Source organism: Catharus ustulatus, chromosome 15 (genome assembly GCF_009819885.2).
Source record: "Catharus ustulatus isolate bCatUst1 chromosome 15, bCatUst1.pri.v2, whole genome shotgun sequence".
In the NCBI taxonomy this organism is placed as follows: Eukaryota; Metazoa; Chordata; class Aves; order Passeriformes; family Turdidae; genus Catharus; species Catharus ustulatus.
In genome coordinates, this window is record NC_046235.1 from 8,134,994 (window position 1) to 8,150,560 (window position 15,567).

At 45.9% G+C, this 15,567-nt stretch overlaps 1 protein-coding gene across 1 annotated transcript; it reads left to right on the forward strand.

Annotated features, from left to right (window-relative positions):
- The first annotated feature begins 2,713 nt into the window (after positions 1-2,713).
- On the forward strand, positions 2,714-9,473 carry IRF1 (interferon regulatory factor 1). The gene is made up of 10 exons (XM_033073647.2): positions 2,714-2,794; positions 3,917-4,008; positions 4,968-5,067; positions 5,264-5,440; positions 5,755-5,804; positions 5,930-6,065; positions 6,234-6,359; positions 6,926-6,969; positions 7,813-7,951; positions 8,405-9,473. Exons 2-10 carry the CDS (start codon positions 3,922-3,924, stop codon positions 8,503-8,505), a joined length of 960 nt encoding a protein of 319 aa, XP_032929538.1. The 5' UTR covers positions 2,714-2,794; positions 3,917-3,921; the 3' UTR covers positions 8,506-9,473.
- The last annotated feature ends 6,094 nt before the right edge of the window (positions 9,474-15,567 follow it).

Below are 15,567 nucleotides of genomic sequence, written 5' to 3' on the forward strand. Positions count from 1 at the left end.
CTCTATATCTGATCCATAACGCGTCCTCCTTAGAGGCCATGCCAGGAGCTCCATGGCTGATGTCATCCAGGTCACATTTTTTGCATCACTTAAATTACAGTCTTCATAGGAGCTTCTTATCTCAGGGCACTAGCTGAGAGGGAGTGTTATAGGATAACAAACACAACTTGTAGGAGGATATTTGGGATTGAATTTGGTTTTAAAAGAGTTACTATTAAATATTACTTCTGCATTCAACAGTCCTAGACTTGGGATCTCCCTGGATCAAGTGAATGTGATAAAATATATCAGTGATCTGCTTCTCTGTGTCTCAGCCTACCAGTAAAACAAGGGAATTGGAAATTCATGGAAGGAATATGAAAAAAGGTCCAAGGGAAGACACCTGTGACATAAAGCTGGAGCAGGACTATGATTCTGCAGAGAATAAAGATGTTGACATTATGGAAATTCTTGGGTGATTAACTGGGTGGAGCAGAAGACCTTTATGGCCAACCATTTATTGACTCCCTGAGATTATTCCTTCATTATACTTTTATACAGGACAAATGTAAGTGCATCTTCTTGCTACATTAGGTAAGCTACTGAAAGGGTGGTTAGTATAGTGGGATAAATGAGAGGAAGGAATCAGTTTAATAAGGAGAACGTTGTGTAAGTGCGGTGTAAGGGACTCTGACACTCAATAACATTGTGGAGGCACAAGTTGTTATTTCCTTGTTTCAGCAGAAAGATAACAAAAAAGCAAACAAATATAAGGCATCTCAGGCTGGGCAGGTCCTGCTCCATGGAAACCTGCTGTGCAGATGTGGGACAGGACACAGATAGAAAGGTCAATTAAGTTTCATTATGTAGGATCTGTCTGAGTTTAAACCTTAGGAAAGAAGATGAGATTGAGGGGTGGGGCTGTTAACTTTTCCTTCATGCATTTCTATTCTAGATCTATTTATTTGGTGTCTGAGGTCAATTCCTGACCATACAGACTAAAAAGCCAGTAAGGGTCTCAAGAGTACTGAAGCCAGGGATCAAAAAAAAGTTGCCATTCCAAGTTTGGTCATTTAAGGTGTTTGACACATTTGGTATATGCAGACCTTGGCCCATGAAACCAGGAAGCTCAGAATTAATTTTTTCTAAAGCTGGGTGAGTGGTGGAAGCAAACCATGGGAGATTGTAGCTCAAAAGCAAACAGCATAATCTTTTCTTGCCAATATTATGTTGTATAAGAGGTGGTGTGACTATTTTTGTAGATGACATTTACACTGAAACATCAAATACCTTCTGTCTTCTCTTTTTCAGGCTATGTTTATGATTTTATTAGTCTAGTAATATCTAATATTTCTCCTTCTTTGACTATTTGCTAATTTACCTAATATGTTGTATGTTTACCTATGGTGAAATCTCAGTGGTGAATGGTGCCTCCCTCAGCACAAAGACCTGACTGGAGGATTCTACCACAAGTTAAGTATGTCAAGCAGACAAAAAAACATTAGTTAAGAGAAAGCATGGGACTCCTACAGGGTGTTTCTCTGCAGTTAAAACCAGGCTGGGGCTTTTCTTTCATCTTCATATTAAAAGAAGAAAACTTGCCAGAGCAAGCAGTCAGTGTGGTGGTGTCCCACTTCTGTCCCAGCTGCCCATGCATCTTTGTACCTCTCTCCCAGTATAAATTCCTGCTGCATATGACTACACACCTTCCTTGAAATTATGGAAGTAATTAAAAATGCTCTAATATTCTGCTGAATGGAATGCATCTTGAAGACACTGGGTGAAAATCTAATTCCCTCGTCATACAGTTACAGTGGACTGAAGAGAAATCATGATGGTTTCAGTAGCCTTCTGTCATAATGCCATTTCCCTTCCTCAGGCTTCATCCGAGAGGGATAAGAGGAGACAATACCATTGGTCACCTTTTATCACAGAATCACAGAATCCCAGGATGTTTTGGATTGGAAGGGACCTTAAAGGAGCCAACACCTTGCAATAAGGACACCTTTCACCAGACCAAGTTGCTTCAAGCCCCATCCAACATACGCTTGAACATCTCCAGGGACAGAGATCCTCTCTGGGCAACTTATTGCAGGCCATCACCACCGTCAAAGGGAAGAATTTATTTTTACTATCTAATCTGAACCTATTCTTCTCTCAAGCATGAAGCCATTTCCCCTTGTCCTGCCACTGCTCTGCTGATGCCAGGGGGTACCTGGCACACGCTGGTCCCTGGTTTAGTGCACCATGGTGAGCACCAGAATTGCTTTGTCGACTCCACCGTCTATCCTAGAGAAGAGAGATAGATCACTCTGCGGGACGGGGGCTGGATCCCTTGGGGGGACGGGGACTGGGTCCCTCCATGGGACAGGGACTCGATGCCTCTGTACAGGGAACTGGGACTAGATCTCTCCATGGGATAGAGACTGGATTCTTCGTGGGACAAAGGCTGGATCCCTCCGCGGTTTGTGGCTGGATCGGTCCCTAGGGAGGGTGCTGGATCCCACGGGGCAGTGAGGGCGGGCGGCGGGGCGGGGCCGGGGCTCGCAGCGGGGGAGCCGCGCCCCCCCGAGCCGCTGGTGCTACAACAGCGTGATTTCCCCGAAGTGATGCTGCGGCGGCCGCCAATGGCGGGCGCGTCCACCCCTCGCCGCGGCGCGGATTGGCCGGGCGGCGGCCGGGCCCGGGCGCGGGGAATCCCGGAGCCGCCGCGTTATACCCGCGGGCGCGGCTGGCGTCAGCCAGAGCCGGGCGGCGAGCGGCGGGTGCGCGTCTGCCGGGGGAGCCACAGATCGGCTCTGCACGACACAGCCAGGTGGGTCATGGTGCATGCTATGCTATGCAATGCTATGCAATGCTAAGCTATGCTATGCTATGCTATGCTATGCTATCCTATCCTATCCCATCCTATCCCATCCTAGCCTATCCCATCCTATCCCATCCTATGCTATCCTACTTTGCGCACCACGCAGGTTTCAGGAGAAGGCGCCCCGCAAGGTCCATGGGAGCGGTGCCGGGGGCACGGCACCAATCTGCTCGTCAAGAGGCGGCAGCGCCGGCCTCTGTCGTGCGGAGGAGTTTTGGAGGCGGAGCGGGCGCATCGCTCCGGCAGCCGTCGGGTGGGCGCCGCTCCGTGCACCGCGTAAGCCCCGTGAGGGGCAGGCTTGGGCGGGCTGTGCCTGCGCACCCGCGGGCCCGGGCACGGCTCCACTCCGCCGATTAGCCCCGGGCGGACTGGGCGGCCCGAGCGCCGCTGCTCGGGGCAGTTCCTGGGAGACTCTGGCCCGGGGCGGGCACTTTCTGGGATCTCGTCCTGCCCCCGCGGAGCGGATTGCTGGTGAAAGTTAGAAACGTGTTCTTGCGGCAGTCTTGGCCTGTTTGTCTTGGAAAATTGACACCGCAAACAGGAAATTATTTGTGCAAAGGAAGCGCCAGTAGGGCCGGTGCTTGCGGCGGCAGCGCCGGGCGCCGCTCCTCAGGTGGAGTGTGGGATATCCACCTGAAGCAGGACCGCTGTCCCCTACCTTGCGCAACTTAATTAATAAAAAAACTTCTAAGTAGAGGATTGTGCAGCCGGTGCCTGTCGGTGGCTGTAGAGCCGGGGACACCCGCGCGCAGTCGCGGTGCTGGCGGGAGGCTCCCTCCCGGAGCGGGGCTCGGCACCGGGCTCCCCGCGGCCTGACCGCTCCCCCGCAGCACGGCCTGAACACCCACTGCTGCCATCGGCCTCTTTGCCGAATTCCAAACCTGAGCCCCGTTTTGGAGCGGAGCCAGGTGGAGCAGGAAGCATTTCCCTCCAGGAGCAGATGAGAGGCGTCGAACGAGAGTTAAGACTCTGGAAAAGTAGTTCTCGGTCGCATTGGTGGTGATGCTGAGCACAGAAGGTATGGAAGGAGCGACGCTGTAGAGTCTGACCTGCTTGTTACTTCTTTCACAGCCAATATGCCAGTGTCAAGAATGCGCATGAGGCCCTGGTTGGAAATGCAGATTGATTCCAATCAAATACCAGGACTGATATGGATTAACAAGGTGAGGCTGCTTTGTACTATTATCATTATTATTAGTACTACTAGCATATCATTAACAATCCTTATTCTTAAATGACACTAAACACAAGTCAAGATCATAAAGGAAAAGACATGGAGAAAATTTGACAGCATTATGTTTAAAAAGCAACAGTTTTTGTTTACAGAAAGGGTAGCTCTGGTTAGTACACAGTGGAGTAATTCAATTTTTTCCTCAGAAAATTCCCAGGAGGGGAATGATAAATTGTCATGAACATATTCTCAGTATGTTGGAGAATGAAGAAACTTTCAAAATTTCTTTTGACTCCTGCTGCTCATTGAGCCAAGTCACCTCCTGTCCCAGACAAGCAGCTGCTATTATACTCCGGTTGCTTCCATTTTTAAGATTCAGCCTGAAAGAAATATTGTATTTTTTGTTTGTAAGGCTGAAAGGTCTGTTACCAGGGTGTAGTACAGGTCGAGATCACTGAGTGTATTGAACCAAGTCTCTGAAGTTTCCATATCCATCCCAAGAGGATATTTAAGCCACATTTTTGTAGGATTGCTGCAGGATTTTATGGGCAATTTAAAAAAGGGATTCTCCGACAAAATGTATCTAGAAAAAATTATGTAATTTATGACATACTAATGTATTAGATACAATGTATTGAAATTATTCTGGGATAGAGTTGATAATATTCCTCATTTCTACTGTAGCACCTTTGGGTTTTTTCCCCAGTTTCAGAAACCATAAAAAGCCTTAAATGCTATGAACAAAATAGATGGAACTATGGCCATTTAATTAAAATATAAATATCCATTGTAGTTATATGCCAATAGTTATAACTCCCCATGCTCCAAAATCTAGAACAGGGAGATTATAACATTTCTGAGCTGCAACTGAGAACTCTGATTAAATTCATCATTCCAAACTGGCATGTGATGTTTCTTTTGTAATTTAAATCTCTATTGGTTTAATTTCAGGATAAGAGGATATTTCAAATCCCATGGAAACATGCAGCTAAGCATGGCTGGGACATGGAGAAGGATGCCTGCCTTTTCCGGAGTTGGGCCATTCATACAGGTGTGTGCTGGCTTTACATTCCCATCACTCATATGACTATCTTAAACAAGGCATTTTTTTGCCTTGACTTACACTGGTAGTTAGATTAACTACTAGTGTATGTATCAGAAAATAGAATGTTGGTATCTTTTGGTGGGGAAAACCAGCACTGGAAAGTCTAAAATACATAACCCATCTCTTATACCTGCCTTTATAGGAAGGTATAAAGAAGGTGAGAAAGATCCTGATCCAAAAACCTGGAAGGCAAATTTCCGCTGTGCCATGAATTCCCTGCCTGACATCGAAGAAGTGAAGGATAAAAGCATCAACAGGGGCTCCAGTGCTGTCAGGGTTTACAGGATGCTGCCACCCTTGACAAAGCATCAGAAGAAAGGTAAACCCTTGACAGTCCTGATGGAGTTACATTGGTAAACAGCACTTAAATGTCCTGCTCCATATAAGCAGGCTAACAGACCTGTTGGTAGTGCTGGTGCTACTAGCCTTGCTCACTTGATAGAAACAGCTTGTACAAACAATTAATTTTATAGCAAATTTCTTAAACATGCCTAAAGGCAGCATCAAGGGGTCATGGGGACTGGGTGGTGCTGTCTGTGGTTGAGTTTGCTGAGCAGGTTTCAAGGCTGCAAGAGCTCACACTTGCCTAAAATGTGCAGCCCTTTCTCACATTCGTCTTATTTTATTTCACAGAAAGGAAGTCAAAGTCTTCAAGAGAAGTAAGAAACAGGAGCAAGAGAAAGGTATGTGTCAGTAGAGGCAACTGAAGGAGCTAGAGGTTTTGGTGGTTTTCTTTCTTAACTTTTTTTCATATGGGAACCTGCGTGTACTTAGACAAGTCTTTCATGTTTTACCCTTGTTTTCATAGTGTTACGAAGAGACAAGGCTGAAAGAGTCAGCAGAAAGCTTAACCAACACTCCTTTGCCAGATGACCACAGTGGCTACACCATTCACGACTATGCAGGGCAGGAAGTGGAGGTGGAGAGCACAGCCATCAGCTTAGGTGAGACACTGGGTTTAGGTCAGAGCAGAGTGGAAAGTGCCGTTTGTGCTAAACCCACGATCAAAGATGAGTCTTGGGGCTGGGGCAGCTGCAGTGTCAGACTGGCAGGGAGGAAACAGAGGTGGTTGTCTCTCTCCTGTGCTTACCAGCTCCTGGTGCATCCCACAGACCTGTCCTCCTGCAAGGTGAGCGGCTCCCTGACTGATTGGCGGCCAGCAATGGAAGTTACCATGGCTGACAGCACCAATGACCTCTACCAGCTCCAGGTGTCTCCCCTGGCTTCATCCTCTGAAGGTGGGTATTTCTTTTTTCCTACCCCAGTCTTTCACTGGTCTGCTGGAGGCAAGGCATCAGGATGAAGGAGTGCCTGGGCCAACAGGAGAAACGAGCTGTTTTGTAGAAAAAACAACCCCCATCTGATAGATTTGGGAATTTGGAGTTACCAAAAACCAACCAGGGTGCAGAAGGGAAGAGCTGGCTCATGCCACCTGCTCCAACAGAGATGGTGGAGGTAGCTGTGCTTCCCACTGGAGAAATAAATAATTAATGTACATATACCAGAGTGGTTCTTCACTCGGGGTGCAAATATCTTTCTCCTGTCATCTTCTGCAGCAAGTGGGCTCTGTTGAGTCCTGGGGAGGCATCAGAGCTGGCTGAAGCCCTGAACCTCAACATGCAGTTGTTGAAGAGCGTCAGAGGTGAAGGACTGTCAGGGGTCTTGGGTGGGCATGAATACAAAGTAGTCATGTTGTGTGACAAGAGAATATGATGCAGGTTTTGTGGTGAAGAAGCAGAAGTATGAGGTCTAAAAGTTCACATCTATGTTTTCTTCCCTTTTTTTTTATGTGCTTACAAAATAGTCACCGACGAAGATGAAGAGGAAATAAATCCAGATATTTTTAAGGTAAAACCAGCCATTCTGGTCAGAATAAAATTGTCCAAAGTTGGTGTTTGTACCAAGAGAGGAAAGGAAGATCCAGTCTCTTGTGAGCTGAACATATACTTTCTTAATGAGGAAGCCTGAAAAATTAAATATAAAGAGAAAGCTGCTTTGCAAACATGAACTGGAGAGAATAGACCCATGGAAATATTTACCCTTCCTGTGAAAGTCAGAGGAAGTTACTGGGTACTGCTAGGAGTAGAGGTTCATAGAATCATTAAGGTTGAAAAAGATCTGTAAGACATCAAGTGCAACCATCAGCCCGACACCACCAACATGTTCATTAAACCATGCCCTCAAGTGCCATTTCCTCATGTTTTTGAAAACTTGCAGGGATGATGACTTCACCGCTTCGCTGGACAGCCTGTTCCAATGCTTGACAATCCTTTCCATGAAAATTTCTTCCCTAATATCCAATATAAACTTCCCCTGGCACATCATGAGGCCATTTCCTTGATCTCAGGTTCTTGTATTGGTGTCTGCAAAGATCCTCTAGACTTTTCTATTTTGCCCTTCCCTCCACCTCTGACATGTTTAGCTCCTAATCTGCATGTCCAGACATGTTGCACTCATCCCACTGAAAAGATAGGAAAGGGTGAAAAGGTGCTCCAGCCCTTGCTGTTTTGCATGAACTTTTTTTTTATATAAAACTGTGACAAAACAAATTTTATCAAGTTTTATATAACTTAGCGTGAGAAAACAGAACTTGATCTTGTTGCTTACCTGTCTTCTAATTAAGGGCAGTTAATCAAACATTGCACCACAGCAGGAAGGAGCAGTTTTTACCGTCTCCTTCTTCTCTTCCAGCTGCTTGGACCAACTCAAGACTGGCACAACACCAGCATTGGAGGGAAAGGCTTTCTCACCAATGAATCAGGCACCCAGACCCTGTGCAGCACCTACAGCTACAAGGAGCAGGATATGGAGGATATCGACAAAACATCAGGTACGGGCTCCTGGGCTATCCCTGACAGTCAAGGGCACAGGATGATGCAGATAAGGCACTAACTGGGAGACAACAAAGGAAATGGAGGAACCATCCTTGTGCTCTGAGATTTCCAAGCAACCTGCTAGAAAGCTGTAAGGAATTTGTTGATAAAAAGGAAAAGTCAAAAACGCCTCCACTAAGCAAATCCTGCAGATTTCAGGGTTATACATGTGTAAGTTAGGTCAGCTTTCAGGAACTCCTTGGAATATAACTGGAGAATTTCCTCTAGCAAAGCTTAAATGAAACAGCTTAATAGAAAGTGTTTGATGTATTGTAGGAAAATAATAGGCTAAAGTATTTACTCTAATATGAGAAATCTTTCTATTTTTGATACTTATTTTTAATATATCTATATGCTATTTTGCTCTTGCTGCATTAATTCAGTGTCCATTCTTGGTTCCTTTTATCTAGGAGAGGTGGATTTCAGATTCTTTGACCAGAAAAGCAGCCTAGACTTCTCCTGGCTGGATACAGTGAGACCAACCATGCAAGTCATTCCCTGTGGATTGTAAACCTTTGGCTTCCTCCAACCACAAACTGCTCTTGGATAGAAACTTCAACAAGTGTGGAAAGAATGGAAGAAATTGTTTGTTACTGACTGAAGGAAGAAAGTAGCTTTTCTATTTGGTTTCAGTTGTAGGCCTGGAAAGGCTAGCATGGAAAACACCATTATCAATGTAAAAAAGGAACCCCACCTCACTAGCAGGACTCTGGCACTGAAGGTGCTCAGCTGCAGCTCCCTCCTTCTTGGTCTGGAGGTGAAGCTTTTGCTGGAAGGTGTCACTGTGCCATGAAGTTTGACCTGGTGGGGTACCACAAGCCTAGGGAGCAGCTTACCATCCTCCCCATATGTGGCATGATGAGCACTTTACCCACAGAGTACTTAGAGGAGACACTGCAGATGAAGTCTCTGACCTATTAGTTTTGGTTGCTGCTTACCTGTGCAACACTGGTGACATCGAGCTTAACAACTGTCGTTACACTTTTGCAGAAAAATTGCGCTAATGGGCTGTCTCTTCTTTGATTTACTCTATATAGTTCATCTTTCAGACCTTTCAAACTTTGTAAGTAGACCATTTAAATGTGAAAATTTAATTTAGGCTTTGCTTCCACTTTGACCATTCCCCAGGTGCACTCATAGGATGCTCTCTGCCACAGGCATGCCCTGTCCCTTTCCTCATATGAGTTCAAGAGCTGCTGCATGAAACTATTTTGCACTGATGGGGCAGAGCTCTTTATTTTTACCATGCCTTTTGGAAATTCCTTCTGCCACTCTATGGGGCTTCCTCCAGTACTGCACACAAGCTGGAACATCCCACTGATCCTCTGGATCAGCATGTGCTGGATGGAATTGGTTCTAATGTGTGTGTGTAATAGATAGGAATCAAATCACTAAGCTGTAACGGACTATTTTCTTGTACATTTTATTTTTGTATATAAAGTGTTGTATATTTGTTTTAATAAAATGTTTTGTATATTACATGTTTACTTTTTCTCATGGAAGAGCTCTGAGGATGCATTCCAGCTTCCTTGAAAATACCCAAACAGATGTGCTGTTGAGAGACAGTTGGAGGGGATTTTTCATGACTCATGAAAGGACAGCAAGTTTAGTTTGCTCTCATTTTGTACCCCCTAGCCTCTCCCAAGTGCAGCTGATGGATATAATCCTACGTGTAAGGCAAGGGGAGCCCTGGTGCTGTGCATTGCAGGGTAGTTGCTTTGTATTCTCTGCAATACAGATGTGACTCAGAGCCAGGTTACAGGCTACACTAAAAAATCCTGTACAGCACGTCCTGCTATGGTTGTTCCTATCAGCAATATCATTGGCTTCTGGGATAGATCAGCAGTGAAGACCTAGTTAAGTACCTCAGGTTTGCCTAAAAAGAAAGCACAGGCACAATTCAGAAGGCAGGGGGAAAGCAATCTGGTTTTCCCCTGAATGTTTGATTCATTTGCTATACTTCATTCTGTAAAGGTTCAGTGTTATTGCATCATGTGTGGCTGGATACAAGTGAGGCTGAGGCAGTGTGTAAGAGCCACAGCCACTGACACTGCCTGGAAAACCCCTGTGCTGCTCTGGGTTTTGGTGAATAACTTCATTTTCTGGGCCGCAGCCAAGGAGAATAGTGGACTGCAGGAGAGGAAGACCCAGCCCAAAGGGCTGGAACAAAGAGGACATTTCCTACTGCCTTGGTCACAGGCTTTGCTGCAGCCTGACCTGCAGGGCAGGGACAGATGAGAGGCTTACTTAGGGAAGAGGGAAAATTTACTACCAGGTCATGGGTCTCAAATCCAGCACAGTAAAGTAAGTGGAGGGGCAGCCTGGGGAGGGAGAGGCTGGGCAGGGTCCCTTTGTCCTGTTAATCATTAACCAGCCCTCCCTGGCACAGCCTGAGGTAGGCAAGCCCAGGAAGCACCTTGGGCAGAGAGCAGCTTCTGATGACTTCATCCTGGCCCTGCAGGGGTGGAAGATGGAAATGAGGGGACTGTGCTGTCCCTGTCGCTGGCAGGGTATCTGGCCTGAAGGTGCACATGCTCCAGCTGGGAACCCCTGAGTACCTGGGCTGCCTTAAATCACACACACACCTAAAATCCTGCAGATCTAGAGCAGGAACGTTTGGTGCACAATCAAAGAAATCCCCCACTAGATTCTCAGTCTTCAAGTATTTAAAGTGAGCTTATAAAAGAGACAGCAACTTTTAACGCTTTAACATCTAACTTTTTAACAGTGACAGGACAAGGGGGTATGGGTACAAACTGACACAGGGTAGGGTTGGAACTGAATAGATATTGGGAAGTAATTATTGACTCTGGAGGGTCATAAGGCCTCTGGCACAGGCTGTCCAGAGAAGCTGTGGCTGCCCCATCCCTGGTAGTGTTCAAGGCTGGTTTGAGAGGGACTTGGAGCACCCTGGTCTAGTGGAAGGTGTCCATGCCCATAGCAGGTTGGAGAAAAATGAGGTTTAAGATCCCTTCCAGCCCAAACCATTTGATGATTCTGTGATTCCATTACCAGATTGGTGTCCTGGTCAGCTGCAGCAGCAGATTCTACCAGGGAAAGAATGTGGGGCTGCAGGGCCTAGAGCTACCTCTAGCCCTGGGACAGAACACCAGCTCAGCATCACCAACATGTGGATGAAATCAATTTTAAGAGCCCTTGCAAATTTACTACACATGAGGGGAGGGGCCAGGAGAGAGAGATGGGAAACTTTCTGTGATGGAAAAATTGTAAAAAATAAGGTAGAGATTAATTCACCCATTCATGCTTTAAAAGGGGCATGATTTTCACAGATATGCTCACAACATGCAAAGAACCCCCAGCATTGAAATGTTCACAGATAAAAGAATAGGGAATAGAAGAAAGCATCAGCAAATGCCTCACAGAGAGGGACCAGAGATATGTTCCAAGGCTGTTTTCCCAGAATATTGGAAATGCTTTCCCTTTTTACCTGCATGTCTGATTGCATGTTGTGTATTTTACCAGTGAAAAGTGGTGAAGTCCTGTGACAGAATTTGATACTAATTCAGCTATCAAAGCATCTGGATGGATAAATCCCACCCCAGGTATATACTGTCAGTTTTGTTGTTTTGAACTCTTTGGGAGGGGAAGAAAACAGTCACGCTCTCCAGCTCAGGAGTGGTGTGACTTGGGGGCTGCTACGCTGAGCTGATGCCTGACTGGCTCCTCCATCACCTCCAGGATAGGTGGGACTTGTAGAAGCAACAGACTTAAGAGACTTTTAGGCTACTTGTACGCAGAAGAGCATCATCAGTTCTTTAGGATAAACTCCCTGCACAGGCTATGTGATAGAAACAGTTTTAAACCTTGACACTGGATTTTTCTGAACGTGCCTATCCTAATCAAGCTCTTCATAAACCCTGTAAATGTCTGTTGGAATAAGAGTCATTTTCATCTGCCATATGTACACAGCTAAATTCAGCTGGGAAGAATTCACATCACAAGAGACCAGGTCCCTGGGGAGAGCTGCTCAGCCATTCCAAACCCAGCCAAAGCAATAAAGGAGATTTCCTATGGGCAGGGCTCAAAGGGCAAGCAGCTCCTGTGCTATGACCCTTGCATGACAGAGAGAAAGATCTAAAGGCAGTGCAACTGTTGTAAAAATAGAAATAACTTCTCTGAGATAGAAAACAAAAAGAAGTCGTTGTGTAATCACTGGTCATTTAGGAAATGAATGGAGCTACTGCTGCAGGTTTGGAATGCTGCTCCAGCAGAGGATTTCTCTCACCTACCCCTTTCTTACACCATCACTGCCTGCAGCTCACTTGTAAGCCTTGAAACCATTCAAACACAAACTAAAAAAATCCCTTTATTTTACTTTGTAGCCTTAGACCATCCACAGGACAAAACTTCCTGAAAATAACATGACAGTCTCAGAAAGAGTCCTGTATGTAGAAAAGCTCTGCAGCATCTTAAACACAGATTTTGCCCTGCAGCATTCTGCAGTAAGGTGGTAGAAGCTGCTGGTTCATGCCAGTAGAGGTTTTCAGCGCTGCAGAGGCAGGATTTCGCACATCTGTTAATGGAAGATTTTCCCAGGGAAAACCTGGGACCTGTAAACAAGGAGTTGTTGCTTTTCCCCCAGTCTTTGTCCAAATGGATTCTTAGTGAGTGGCTCAACTAAGTGAGTGTCTTAGTGGCTCACTTAGTGAGTGTCTGGGGAAGCCTCTGGCTCTTGGCTGCCCAGAGCAGTGGCACCTTGTGTAAGCTTTGCCTGTCAGACACCAGAGCCTGCAGTTACCCTTTCACCTTTATTTGTTGTGTTGATTGAATCCTGATAATCACATGCATTTCCAGGCAGTCATATAGTTTACAATATCACACTTGGAGTGGATAGCAGTACTTCAGGCCGCAGGTATGAATTTATTACCGCAAAAAATAGTGGGATGTTCATTTGTGGTGCAAAGGCAAACTATTGCTTAGAATGCATCCAAATGTCTTGGACTAAAAACATTTTTCTGCTGTCAAGGATCATTCCTCCTCTACTCCAGTTCCACAAGTGTCTTGGGCTGCGATACAGGATGTGATCAAAAGTATGTATTCTATCACCATCTGTTGAGACCAGGTGGAGCAGTGATCCTTATCTCTGGGGGAGATACTCTGCTAATGGGCCATCCATTGAAACCAGGTAGGGCAGTGTTCTTTATCTTTTCATAACCCATCCTTCCTCCAGGGAGATATCTTCTGTTAATGGGCCATTGAGTCCAACTGCGTGAATGGTAAAATTACATTGTCCCATTGGAAGATGCTCCAGCCAGGGGGAGGAGCCAAGCCTCTCGTACCTAGATAAAATCTGAGATTTGGAACAGCAAGGTAGCCCTTTTCCCACTGAATTCCAGAGGAAAAACAGACCTTTCCACATCATCACTGGACCTTCATAAGAAAACTGCACCCTTCTACAAGACCACTGCTTCAACTGAATCACATCTGTCACTGCAGGAGGATGCAGCCACCATTGAATGGGACTGCTACCAACACCCGGACTGACGGGGTGTCAGGTTGTACTCTGACTTTGTCAGGGTTTTGGGTTTGTTCTTTGTAGTACTGTATTTCCATTATAATTTTCCTAGTAAAGAACTGTTATTCCTAATTCCTATATCTTTGCTTGAGAGCTCCTTAATTTCAAAATTATAATAATTTGAAGGGAGGGGGTTTAAATTCTCCATTTCAAAGAGTCTTCTGCCTTTCTTAGCAGACATCTCTCCTCCAAATCAGGACAAGGCCACAATTTCCCCCCTTATCTGTAAAAACACAACACAAGAAGACAGAAACTTTTTCAGGCCAAAAGCCTTTCCCAGAGACTTAGGAGGGCCAAGGGAAGAAGTGTTATCTGTAAAAAAGTTAATGTTAGAGCTTATATGGGGAAACATCTTCCCTAGAAAGGGAATTTTCATGGACCAATTATATCTAAATTGTGCTTTCCCTTTCTCCAGTTGCTTCAGTCCACTGCCCATACCCTCTCCCACCACAGTGCTGCACTTCAGAGTTGCTTTTTCTCCCAAATTTTTTTATTCCCTTCAATATTTTTCTCTCTGTTAACTCGTTTCTGTTCGTCTCCAGCCCTTCTATGTGCAAAAACACCTCAACCCAAGGCAGTAATAAAAGCAACAATAAAAGCTCGTTGGTGAAGCAGCATGGTGCAGATAGTTCCAGTTACTTGCACTGTGTCATTCCCCACTAACCTTTGGTCTCATTTGTCCTGATAAGGTCAGGATTTGAATTGAGCCAGTGTGATTCCCTGCCATGCACTCTGTCCTAGCATAGCTTCCCCAGAGAAGGGAGGAGCTGGGAAGGGAATGGAAAACTTCCCATGGCTCCTTCCAAAGTTCCAACAAGAGCATGGTATGCACTGCCATTAGCTGAGCTCTCAAAGGCACATCAATCCAAGCCAGCAGAAGTCATAAATTGCCTAAAACCTAGAAAATCTTCTCATCCTGCTGGATTTGGTCACCAACTGGATATGAGCAGAAATGGATGTCTCATACAGTATGAAGAACTCAGGGTTGCCAGGCATGAACATTCTCAACCCACTGATTCCCTGGCTGACCATGGTGGAAGGGCAGTGCCGGATTACAGGCAGCATGACAGGAAGATGGGGTAGCAGGAGGATCTGTAGCCACAGGGCTCAGAGATAAGGAGGGCCAGGGACTGGGCAAGGAGCAGATCAGACGACCCATCCAATCTAAACCTCTGTGCCAGAAGTTACGAAGGTCAATCTCTGCATGAGCACCAAGGCAGTTACCATCCATTCTGGTGTATGAGGCTGGAAATTTAAGTCAAGAAAAACATATGGATGACTCAAGCACTGGGAAACAGTCAGAGATATCCAGGAGTAAGGAATCTGATCTGCAGAGAAAACAGGACAGCAAATCCAGCCTCTCTCCCTGCTTTATGACAGCTGACACAAACAGTGCAGCTTTCCTCAGCCTTTTAAACTTCAGAATTATTTACTCCATTCATTTTGCTCATGATTTATACAGAAACCTCACCATGAAGCCTTTGAAGAGCCTGGCAGTCAGCACCCAGCCAGTCCAAGATGTCAGGTGGGATGCGGGGTGAGATGCTGTCACGCAGCCCACACAGCATGGACCAGCATCTCACAGCTCACCGGTGTCTCCCAACTGCCACAAACCAGTAGGGAGGAAAGGCTGAGTTGGTAGCCCACCAGGTTTCGAAGGCACCCAGCTCCTGGGCCAAAACAGCAGCAAAACATGTTACCACATGAGCATCCTGAGCTGTGATGAGAGGGTAGGTTCTCAGCTGCCACAGATGAGCTCACCACCTATTTTGCAGTGATAGTGTCACACTTCAGCAAGGACTCCTGGCTATTGTGCTTGTTCCCCATCACACAAAATGCTGTAGGCTTGTGGTCACAGCATCAAAGCTGGGGCAAGCCAAGATGTGTCCAGCATCTTCTTGGGGACCTTCCAGAGGAATTCAGCTTCAATAGCATTACATGACAGCCTGAGCAGAAACAGCTGCCTGCCAGCCACAGACAGGGGGAAGGACTTTGTTTGCTCTGTTTGTATGGATCAGTGGTTGAAAACACAAAAAC

Bases quoted from the DNA above. Each gene is read 5' to 3' on its own strand.
- IRF1 (XM_033073647.2), top strand. From the start codon at position 3,922: ATGCCAGTGTCAAGAATGCGCATGAGGCCCTGGTTGGAAATGCAGATT. The intron at 4,009-4,967 runs GTGAGGCTGCTT...GTTTAATTTCAG, and splicing joins GACTGATATGGATTAACAAG to GATAAGAGGATATTTCAAAT. The intron at 7,952-8,404 runs GTACGGGCTCCT...CCTTTTATCTAG, and splicing joins GGATATCGACAAAACATCAG to GAGAGGTGGATTTCAGATTC.